This window comes from Mirounga leonina, unplaced genomic scaffold, assembly GCF_011800145.1.
Source record: "Mirounga leonina isolate KUSES-001 unplaced genomic scaffold, KU_Mleo_1.0 Mir_168, whole genome shotgun sequence".
NCBI lineage: Eukaryota > Metazoa > Chordata > Mammalia > Carnivora > Phocidae > Mirounga > Mirounga leonina.
The window spans coordinates 51,461,782-51,473,978 of NW_023270426.1; the positions used below are offsets into that span (position 1 = coordinate 51,461,782).

The 12,197-nt window shown below is 38.1% G+C and overlaps 1 protein-coding gene across 3 annotated transcripts in view; it reads left to right on the forward strand.

The window, feature by feature from the left end:
- The window catches only part of MSH3 (mutS homolog 3), a 185,146-nt gene that overhangs the window by 63,619 nt on the left and 109,330 nt on the right, over positions 1–12,197 (forward strand). For all 3 annotated transcript variants that reach the window (XM_035014749.1, XM_035014750.1, XM_035014751.1), the window contains 2 exons: positions 4,475–4,559; positions 7,162–7,271. In XM_035014749.1, the coding sequence (XP_034870640.1) occupies positions 4,475–4,559; positions 7,162–7,271 (195 nt within the window). The remainder of the gene's footprint in view (positions 1–4,474; positions 4,560–7,161; positions 7,272–12,197) is intronic.

A 12,197-nucleotide genomic window follows, 5' to 3' on the forward strand; every position in this document is an offset into this window, starting at 1 on the left:
CTCTCGAATTCTGCCCTCGTGGTCCAGTAGTTGTTTATCTCTCTTTTTCTCAGCTTCTTTATTTTCCATCATTTCATCTTCTATATTACTGATTCTCTCTTCTGCCTCATTTATTCTAGCACTTAGCACCCCCATTTTTGATTGCACCTCATTAATAGCCTTTTTGATTTCTACTTGGTTGGATTTTAGCTCTTTTACTTCTCCAGAAAGAGTTTCTCTAATAACTTCCATATTTTTTTCAAGCCCAGCTAGTATCTTTAAAGTGATGATTCTGAACTCTAGATCTGACATCGTACTAATGTCCGTATTGAGTAGGTCCCTGGCAGTTGGTACTACCTCTTGTTCTTTTTGTTGAGGTGATTTTTTCCGTCTTGTCATTTTGTGCAGAGGAGAATAGATTAATGAGAGAATAAAATGTTAGCAGAGTAACCACGTCCCCAGAAAATATACTCTAAACAAATCAGAAAAGACCTTCCAGAAAGTGGTCGCTTTTCTGTTCAGAGAGTTGTTGCTCTTCTTTTCTTCAATCTCCTGTTGAGTTTGTAGGTGTTCAGAATGGTTTGATCCCTATCCAGCTGAATTCCTGAGAGAAGACGAAATCCAGGTCTCCTACTCCTCCGCCATCTTGGTCTGCCCCCCATTATATACCTTTCTTATTCTTTTCCTCTCTAATATGCTTCTTGGCAGCTTTTAGGAAGTAAAGGAGGTCATTTTGTTTAGTTACAAATCAATTAGAAGTGAATCTACAATAAAACAAGTTTTATAATATATAATTTGTAATTCATAAGTTAAATTAACCCTGAAAAGGTTCAAGAAATGGTGAATGTCTGAATTCTGAAAACTGTACATAGAGAACTATTCTCTACTATAGATTCCATATGAAACATAGTAGTTTGGTGGGGTTTTTTTGTCTGTTTCAATTTTCAAATTATATTTAAATAGGGTCTTTGTAAGGGGTTGGTCTTTCAGGTAAGATCTGCACCTTTAACTGCCTCTATCTAAATCAGAAAGATTGGTCTTCATTTTTTAAAAAAAACTAGGGTAGGAATGATATAGAATCTTAAATTTTCCTGGCAAGTTTTCAGCAATGACATTTTTGTCCCATTATAAAACTTGAGGGGGGAAAAAAGAAAGCGTCCTTTGTACTTCTGTTGTCTGAAATATTAATGAAGTATTTTCCCATGTTACTTGTAGGATTTTTATCCAGGTTCACACAGCATGAATTCTAGCCAGGCATTGTTTATGAGGTTCATTTCAAAGCATATAAAATTTGGCTTTTTCGGGGTGCCTGGGTGGCTCAGTTGGTTAAGCGACTGCCTTCGGCTCAGGTCATGATCCTGGAGTCCCGGGATTGAGTCCCGCATCAGGCTCCCTGCTCGGCAGGGAGTCTGCTTCTCCCTCTGACCCTCCTCCCTCTCATGCTCTCTGTCTTTCATTCTCTCTGTCTCAAATAAATAAATAAAATCTTTAAAAAAAAAATTTGGCTTTTTCCAGAAGGATAAATAATTTAGAATTGCTTGAGTATTTCAGATCAGTGATCATATACTGTTGAATTCCTGAGGATGCTGGCAGATACAACCCTGAGTTCAAAAAACCATATAATTCCTCATGGAAATAGGCACTGACAGAAGGAAATTTCTTTCGTATTTGGGAAGAAGAGTCCCAACTCCAGAATATATTATCAACCAAGCATAGGGGAAACCCAAAAGCATATTTAGTTCTTGGGGCACCTGGGTGACTCAGTCGGTTAATAAGCATCTGCCTTCGGCTCAGCCATGGTCCCAGGGTCCTGGGATTGAGCCCCGAGTTGGGCTCCCTGCTTAGTGCGGAGACTACTTCTCCCTCTCCCTCTGCTGCTCCCCCCTGCTTGTGCTCTCTTGCTTTCTCTGTCAAATTAATAAGTAAAATCTTTAAAAAAAAAAAAGCATATTTAGTTCTTATGTTGCTTGATAATTATTGTTCCATAGGAATCATTCCAATTTAATATTGCCCAGTGGTTGATCTTTTTTATTAAAATCAATGCAGATGTTAGTTTTAAATATACCCTTTGCTTCTCATGGTGTCTACTTTGAGATCTAGGGGACTTGTTCAATAAGGGAAAAACCTAAAACAAAATAAAAACTATGCACAACTTATTAATACTGCTAATTAATAAAGGAACCTGTATTTTTTCTCTAAAGGTCTAGTTTTGTGAGCTAACTTAAGACAATTTGGTTGTTCAGTTTATTGGGTTCTTTTTGGTGTTGTAGATATCCAGTAAAAATATAGGTGAGGGCTCTAAGACTCCTCCCCCAGTGCTCTCTATACTAGGTAGTGTGTTAGTCCAAACCAAATTCTGCCACACGTATACTTCTTAGCAAGCAGACACAAAAGCAGTCCTGTTAACTTTTCTGTAAGCTCCATGAAATTCTGATTTTTATTTATTTTTTTAGTGTTCTGATAGCGCCTTGCTTCAGAGGTTCATTTGAGGCATAGTAGGAGCACTTTTAGTTAGAGTTAGGTGACAAAACTCTCAACTAATTGCTGGAGCAAAGATGCTTTCAGAAACGTAAACCTAAGACCCCATTCTTCAGCGTATGGACTGTTGGGTTTACTAGTTCTTGTGAGGGTAAAGCCAGTTGAACAGTATTTCTGGATAATCCACAGATCTTAAATGGCATTTATTTATGTTACAGTTCTGCTCTTCATGGAAGATGAAGACAGCTAACTGAGATGTTTTTAGAACAGGCTGTGGGATTATGGGTTCTTGATTAGTCTTTCTCTCAGACCACATGAGCATCCCTGTAGAGTCTGTGTTTGATTAACATACTCATGTGTTAATCACTGCTAGGGTGTAGGTTCAACCTAACTGTCAGGAACAGGGCAAGACTTCTACCTCAACACTTGGGAACTGGCTGGATGTCAGCTCAAGTCCAGGCTATCAACTCTTCCAATTTGGATCTTTGACCATAAAAGTGTGTGAACACCTGTCAGTTACACAGCAAATCACTGCCTAATTGTTTCTTCCTGGAGAGAACGTTTTACATTTTATTCTTGTCCCTGGGTGTTTTATGGACATCTCTGGGTTTTAGGACTCAAAGGAAACCAACCAACCCACCGGAGCTGGCTCCCCTGTAGGAAGATGGCAGACATTTGTTGAGCATCTGTCCTCTGCTGGGCTCAGCAGGTGGCTGCAAAATGTATGACATAAATAACTCTTGCCTTCAAGGAACTTTGATCTATTAATGAGGATAACAGAAGAACATGAAATTGCTGTAATACAAAGCCAATTAAGTTAACTGCTATAAGAAGGAGTGAAAGAGCTACACACACCTGCTGTCAATCAGTGTTGGAGTTGCTCCTCTCTAAAAATCATTAACAAGTTATCATGGAAGCCTGTCAGAGAAATCATGCTGCTAAAGGACAGTTCTTACTAGGCAATATTCCTAACATGCAGGAAGGTTATTTTTTTTTTCAGGGCTTTGGAGCATTAGTTGGGGGAGTCATCTAGAAGTGAAGGCATCTCTCAGTGAGCACTGGCTCTGATTTTAGGCTCTAGACTCCTGGATGAAGCCTTGTTTCCATAACTGACTTGGGAACCTGGATTATATTTAGATCTTACCACAGCCACGTGAGAAGTATAGTAGTTTATAATGCAAACATTCATACTTTTCCTCCAAATAGTTCAGTGGCTTGCCATTATTTTTCTTGCCCTTAAAAATAAGCTATAAAATCTGTAAGTGCTGTTGATGGAAACATAAAGGAAATTGAATTACTGTATTATTAATGCATTGATTAATACACTTTTTAACACGAAAGATTGCTAAGGACAGAATTGGAATTGTGTATACACTTATTAATCATCACAGCTCAGTACTCAAGTCTGAAATTTATTGACCTTTAATCTCATTTGGGATAGTTTTAGGGACAGAGAGAGACTGAATTCTTTGAGCTTAAGGAAATAATTTTTGCTACTTTTTAAGTTTTATACTCCACTAAAATGTTAGCTCCATTAATGTGTGTTGTTAATTATAGAGTAAATACCATTTGTTGTACATATCAGAATGTTGATTAAAAGCTGTTTAAAGGGTTTATCAAGATGATCTCATGCTAAAGAATAAGGAGGACATTTTAAAATATCTTGACATATTTTTCTAGCTAATTGCATAGCTTTTCCTGAAGATACCACCACATGCTCTGCTGATGATAAAAGGCTATGTTTGGTTCTATTCCTGGAAATGTAAAAAAGAGGTGTTGGTACCATTTACCTCCTTGTGCTTGTTTATGGTGTGAGACAACTATCTTTTTGCATCGGTCTCTTTAATGGCACCAGCATCAATGGAAAACAGTATCCCAGTGAATACTTGTTTTGCTCCTTTTGGTTTGATTTTCTATCAAAGAACTCATTTTGTCATAATGGGATTGGAATATTTAGTTTAGTTTTTAAAATTTCTTTATGCACTTATATCATGGCTCATATTTCATTCTTTAACAGGAATTTCAAACAGTTGTCTGGTGAAACGGAATTTATGACAATAAATGGAACAACATTAAAGAATCTTGAAATCCTACAGAATCAGGTGAGGTAAACATAAAGGCTAATTGATTCAAAATGAGTTTGAACAAAAATGTGAAATAAGGTGGCAGTCTGTTCTTAAGAGTGAAGGTGAGAACAAGAATATTGTCTTTAACTGATCACTCTGCCCATCATCTATCTGTTAATTGATAACTGCAGGACCCCTTTTTTTGAGAATCAAATATATGAAATACTTTCCTGGGGGTTACTTTGGGAACTGTAGAGCTGTCCTTCTTAATTATTGAAGTGACATTCCCATCCTGATAATCTCTGTATCAAATATTTGTTTGGAAAGGCATCATCTTTGAAAATTAATGTAAAGTGGATTTTTTGTCTGTTTGATTATATTTTTTCTACCTACCTTTTTCACTGAAATGTCTTCAGTCTTATTATCCAGTATAAAACAAGTTACTGCGATATTCAATTAGATTATAAGATGCATAAATTTCATTTCACAAACTTCCATCATTATTTGCCCTTTATTGATGAATTAGGAAGATAATGGAGACATTAAATTGATTGCTTTCATTTATTAAATTATCACTTAGAAATAAGATCTTATATAATGTTCATAACATAAAGCCATAGAAATAAAAAGCAATCCCAGATCATTTGAGTAAGTAGTTGAAAAGCTGAACCGTCTGAGTTAAATGGTTTAAAGCTCTTCAGAAATATTTATTACTGTTGTAAATTAAAGTAAATGCTGAATTTATTCTCCTGACTTCTACATTTGTATATTACTAACTAGTTTCTCTCATTTAGTTTCTCCCTCTTCCAGGCTATCCTTGTATGCTAGAGTCAACCTTACTTTAATTTCATAACATTTTGATCTTGTCATTACATTATCCGGAGATTGAGAATTTTTCCCGCATATCTTTCTCACCAACTCTGTATACATTGCCCGATAGGAAATGAGTAGTAGGAGGAAAAGAACATTTCTTGGATGAAGAAGAGCTCATAATCAGATTCTGAAGACACGGCGCTGGCCTCCCTAGCTTTCTTTATTCTGCCACTTCTTCCCTGTTCAAACCCTACTGCTGTGGCGTCAGTTCTGAAAATAAATTCCTAAGGCAAAAATACCCTTAAAAGCTCTTTCATTGTCAGGACTTGGGCCATTATAGAAACAGAAGCTAAGAATTCACAGCTTTGGCTTGTCTTTGCACTTGAACTTTGGCCTCTGTTACCATGGAGCAATGGAAAGGGGTAATGAGGAGGGAGCTGGGTATCAGGGAGAGCAATTGAATAACTGTTTCTCTCCCACCCTTCCCTCTCTTGTCTGAGCCTGGTCCTTCAGTGATGCAGGAAATAATTGGAAAATTATTCCCACCCACTTTCCTCTTCCTGGGACCCTTTACTGTACTCAGGCGAGTAGAGCGTGTGTTTTGGAAGAAACGGTGCTGGTTTTGATGTGGACTGCCCTCGTCAGTCAGCTCATCCTCAGGGGAGCCTTCTGTGACCTGTAGCTTCTGTGTGCGCTCTGCTTTAAACTCCGAAGGCCTGGCAGCTTTTGTCATGGCTTTTATAGTTAATTTCTGCCAAGTGGCATCATGTGTTGATTATGAGTCATTTCTTTCTTTTTTTTTTAATATAGAGTAGGAACATATATTTTAACTCTTCTAAAAGATAATTCTCCATGCCTGATGATTTGATATAAAAATCAAACCCATCATACTTTTCCCACCAATCTTTCCACATCAAGGGCAATCAGAAATTTGTACAACATGAATATTTGCTTCTGAAACAAAAATTACAAATGAAAGTGATAACAAAAGTACACAAATCAATTTCTCCCATACTTGGATATAAGATATGGTCCTCAAGGAGGGACCATATCTTAATACACCTTTGCCAGTCATACAACTGAGTACATAGGAGTATTCTGGAAGTACTTGCTTAATGACTTGAAGGAAAAGAAGTTAAAAAAAAAATTTAGGTGAAAGCAATTTTATATTCCAAATAAGATTTAAACCTATTGACTTTTTGTAATACAATGAGACCTTGGTTAAAATTAACTATCATCTCTAGTTAATTGTTTTTTTAGTCGTTCAACTTCGAAGTAGCAAAGCACGGGTCAATAATTTTTTACTGAGGATTTAATAAAGCAGACTAAAATAAAGTCTTTCCAGGGTGAATTCCTAGAGTGCAGTTTAACTTCAGTTCCATCTCCAGTACCTTCTACTTGTTCAGTGTTTTCATGGGAGCAGCAGTCCTTAGAACTCCGAGGCCGTGGAGGATACTGAATTGCCAAAGGAAATTAAATTATCTTCACTGTACTTCCTAAGGCAGAAAAGTCTGTATTTTTAAGATGTGTAGGACAAACATATATTTTAAAAGATTTCTAAATATTCTTAGTTAACCAAAACCACACACAGACTGTCCTTTTTCTGTGCAAATATCAGTACTTTATATTGTATATGTGTGTTCATATGTACATGCATTCGTCACACATTAAATGAACGCCTGTTATGAGCCATACTTTATGATAGGCATCTGTACCATTTAAAATTGGGGTATATGGAATAATTAAGGCACATGAGCAACTAGCACTTTTGGTACAAATACAACATCCACTTAATAAATAAAACTTTTCTTCTGGTTTTTCTTAGACTGACATGAAAACCAAAGGAAGTTTACTTTGGGTCCTAGACCATACTAAAACCTCATTTGGGAGACGGAAATTGAAGAAGTGGGTGACCCAGCCACTCCTTAAACTAAGGTAAAGGGGATTCTTTTTTGTGTGTTTAATCTGAAATTACATAAAGTTGTGAAATTAAATGTATGTTAGCCTCCTTAAAACCAAGAATACCATAGTTATAAGAACAGAATTTTAGGGGCACCTGGCTGGCTGAGTCAGAGGAGCAGCGATTCTTGATCTCGGGGTCGTGAGTTCGAGCTCTGTGTTGGGTGTAGATTACTAAAAATAAGTGAACTTTAAAAACAGAATTTTAAATTGGAGAAGATTTTATTTTGTATCTGGCAATACACTGTGTAGTATTGTGAGGATGTTTTCCTTGTCCCCAAGAATGAGTTGGCTTGCAGATTGGAAGACATGGGGTGTGTCCAGGGAAAGTGTGTTATCCATTTAGTTTGGGTCATCCGCAGCATAAAAGAGTAGGGAGGAGGGGGTTGAAGAGCTGGGGCACTGCCTTTCGGAGAGGGCTTTGAAGGCTAACCTGAGTTGGTAGCCAGGGAAAGTTAATCCAATGATTCTGAGCATGGGAATGCAGGATCAGAGCTGGGCTTGTATGTGGGAGGGGACAAAATGGTGGTGGGGTGGGCAAGTTAGAAAGTTCATGGCGAGGTTCTGAGGGGCCCGAGCTAAAGCCAGAACAGTAGGGATCTGAAAGAAGGGTCAGGTGTGAGATGTTTGGGAAAGTAGATGAGTAAACCAGGAGCGCCTTCAGGGAAGGTAGCTGAATCTAGTGCCTAAAACGCAGCTGTTTCCAAGCTTGTCTGCCCCTTGCAGTCCTTGGGAGGCTTCGCAGATACTGATGCCTATGTCTAAACCCCCGGAGAGTGTGATTTAATCGGTTTCCAGTGTGGCCTGGGAGTTGGAGTTTTTGAATGCTCCCCAGATGATTCTGATATGCAGATAAATTTGGAGACTCTGACCTGTCACTTAGTAGGAGCCCCATTAATGTTTACCGAATGAATGAAGGCTGTTATTTATTGCATTTTTACTATGTACCACTCTTTAATACTCAGAAGCATCCCCTGAGGTAGGTCCTTGAGATGAGTAAACAGATTCAGAGCTTCAGTTAACTTGCTCAGTGTTTCACAGCTGGTAGAGCCCAGATTTAAAAACAGCATTGACTCCAGAGCTGAGCAGGCACTTAACCATTCTGAACCGTTTCCTAAAGAGACCAGAGAGTGTGGTGTTAGATGTGTTAGAGGTGTTAGAACTGCTGTGCGTCAGCTCTGTCAACTGAGTGAGTCAGTCCACTAAGTCCTTGGGTCCCATGTCCTGTCCCATGTGTCTGCCTCCCCATGCCATGTTCTCACCTTTGAATTGGTAAACTGCCTCCTCACAGGGTTGCCCTAAGGAATAAGATGAGACAGGAATCCTAACTACCACTTTTGAGCTTTTTATTACATGGCAAGCCCCGTACTGGGGGTCTTATGTACCTTGTAGCTTTTGAACTACACAAGAGCCTCACTCTTGGCTGCTTATTATGCTGAGTTTAGTAAATAGTCATCTTCAGCAAAGAAGCACATGTTGTTAGTGCGAGTAATAAGCTTAACACACTGTTATGATGATGATCATTACCAAATCACTTCAAGATTTACCGGTCACTCCAGTTTTTCTTCTTGACCATAAAGACCTTCGGACAGGGGAAACTGACAAGAAGACATTCTGGAAATGGAAGCACAGTTGATCCTTGAACAACTCGGGTTTGAACTGTGCAGGTCCACTTATGTGCACATTTTTTCTGATACAGTACAGCACTGTAAATGTATTTCCTTATGATTTTCTTAACCTTCTCTTTCCTGTAGTTTACTTTGTTATGAGAATACAGTATATGATACTTATATAAAATATGTGTTAATTGGCTATGTTATCAGTTAGGCTTCTGATCAGCAGTAGGCTATTAGTAGTTAAGTTTTGGGGGAGTTAAAAGATATACTCAGATTTTTGACTGTGGTGGGGGAACAGCGCCCCTAATCCCCACATTGTTCAGTGGTCAACTGTGTCTCCTTGGTTCAGTACTGAAATGAGCTAAGAATGCCTTGGGGAGCAAAAGCAGACAAGAAGGCTTTCTGCAGAAAGTGTGGAAAGACATCTACCTAAGCATCCATAGGACTTCTTATATTCTTATTTGCTTGGTTGAAATATTCAGCAGAAACAGAGTCAGTAGCAGACTTTTTCATGTAAATTAAAATTTTTATTTCTATTCTTAAAAATTTGTTTTCTATAACTAGGATTAATTTGAGATAAATTCAGTAGACCATATTGTATGCTCTGTAGGAGCTGAATCATGTATCTCTTGGGATCGTACTTTCCCAGGAAGGCTGAAAGAAAATATGCCATGTGTTGAACAGTGATGCTTTCCAAGTATGAACTCTAGATGGGCCCAACACCTATATAGCTGAAAACAAACACAAAAAACTTTTTCCTTTGTGCCGTGCCTTTAATTTTAGATCATAATTTCAAAACTTTTATCTTTCTAATTTACTAAAATTCATTTCAGAAAGAATTTGTTAAATCTTAATGGCACTTGCAACCTATTCCAAATAGCTAGAGGAAATCGTCAGCTGAGTAGTCATTGGTTCAGGCGTATATTTATTATTGTTGTTCGTGCTAACATGGGGGTCATGCAAATCACAGATCTCATCAGTGTGGTTATCCAGGCTAATACTCTCTTTCTAATGTTGGCAGCCAAAAGTTCGTTTAGAGTCTGGTTTTCTTTTATAGGGAGTCATAGAACAAAAAATTGGTGACAAGGGTATTAAGCAAGATATGGTAGGTTTCCCAAAGTTCTCCAAGAGCCTATTATTTGTCAGTTATCCATGAATTTTCTTAAATCCCTAGAGATCTTCTTTATATTTTCAGCTCATTTTAGTTCCTGGGGCAATCACACAGTTCATATATCCAGGACCAACTGTTTTAAGTTTCAGAGGATTTTCCACTCCCATCACCTTTTTTTGTATAAAATAGTCTCTTCAGTGTAGAATTTTACTAGTGACTTTTAGAAAATATAAATAGCTTTTATCCTATATTTACTGACTGATTCAAAGAATTTACTTAGATTATTGAGACTGGATTTTACTTTATTGAAACCAAATTCGCTTCCCTCCCCCCTTTCATTTATTTTTTTTGAGAGGCTGAAAGCCATTTTATTTTTTACAATTTTCTTAATTCAGGTATAATTAACATACAGTGTTATATTAGTTTCACACATCCAATGTCGTGATTCAGCAATTCTATACATTACTCAGTGTCCATCAGGATAAATGTACTCTTTATCCCTTTTACCTATTTTACCCATCTTCCCACCCACCTCTCTTCTGGCAACTACCAGTTTGTTCTCTGTATTTAAGAGTTTGTTTTTTTAATAAATAGGTTGTGTGTTGTGACCTATGCTTTTTATCAGTTCTCTAAGTTTAGGCAAGAAGATTCTTCAGTGTAGTTCTTTGGCTGCTTCTTATATATGAATGTCACATTGGCAAGTCATTCGTCCTAAGACCTTTTAAAATTAAATTATATTGAATTCACTTTTTGAGGTTCTGTCTTTGAATTCCTTCTGCTTCTTTGAGTTGATACGATCTTGTCAATTTTATATATAAACACCATATGTAGTTTGTTGGTTTTGTCAAAAAGCCTTAAAATACAAATTCTCCTTGTTAATATTGAAAGAAATGGGAAAAAGAAAACTTTGAGAAGTATGGGATGCATCTCTAAAATACTGTTTTAGGCAAAATCCTAATTTCCAAGGCGGATTTGTTCATCTTGGAAGAAGGAGTCAAGATTCGGTAGCTTACTCGGTGTTTTAAAATATTAAACAAAAATAAGTTGTGGATTTCCTTTGTGGGTAACTTCTGCCTCACCTTAAATGTGGATGGTCCCCAGGGCTCTCTCCTGGGATCTCTTCTCACTTTCAGCACTACTTAGGATCTTTTCTGGGGCCGTGGTTTCTGTCGCTCTTGTGCTGATGACTTCATCCCATTATCTCCAGCAGCTCCCTGTTCACACATCTGCCAGAACATCTCTGCCTCAGAAAATACTCGGTTTGAATGCTGAATGAAACAGATTGGAAACAAAGCATGTCCTTTAGTGAGATAGTGACTTCTTGTAAATGAAGATGTGTGTGTGTGTGCGCGCGCCACAGGTGCACGTATATGTGTACACACATACAGAGCAGGGTATTATTATTATTTTTTAAAAGATTTTATTTATTTGACAGAGAGAGACACAGCGAGAGAGGGAACACAAGCGGGGAAGCGGGAGAGGGAGAAGCAGGCCTCCCACAGAGCAGGGAGCCCGATGCAGGGCTCGATCCCAGGACCCTGGGATCATGACCTGAGCCGAAGGCAGACGCTTAACGACTGAGCCACCCAGGCGCCCCTAGAGCAGGGTATTATTAACCACAAGGCAGAATCTGAGAAATCAGTCCTTTCCCTTCTAGGATGGATGATTTTGTTAAGCAGTGAAAACACTGGATTTCTGGCAAGAGGTAGTATTATATCATCTTGCCTTTTTGTAAAATCACTTTTTATGAAAGGCAGTCAGATGAAAGCCTTTTCATGAAAGGTTTTTTTATTTATTGAGGGAATCTCTGTGCCTCTGGTCTCGCCCTTCTCTGTTTCTGCTCTGCACTACCAATTGATTACTTTAACAAAAATGTATATCTGATTATGTTGTTCCCTACAGTTTGCAGTTCTCACAACACGCTGGGGTGTCATTTATTTCTGGATCTTTGTACAGTCTGTTTCCTTTGTCTAAAGTGGAAACTTGTACTCATCTCTGTTTCCATTCTAATGTGCTGCCTGCTTCTTCACAGTCTTTGCTATCTGCTCATCCTCTGGATATCCTTTAAATGTCAGTGTTCAGAGACCTGAACCTTACGAGCCGAGCTTTCTTTCTTCCCTATACCTCCCCTCACTGCCTCTTCTCTTCTCACTGTCTCCTACCCATATCCCTGTG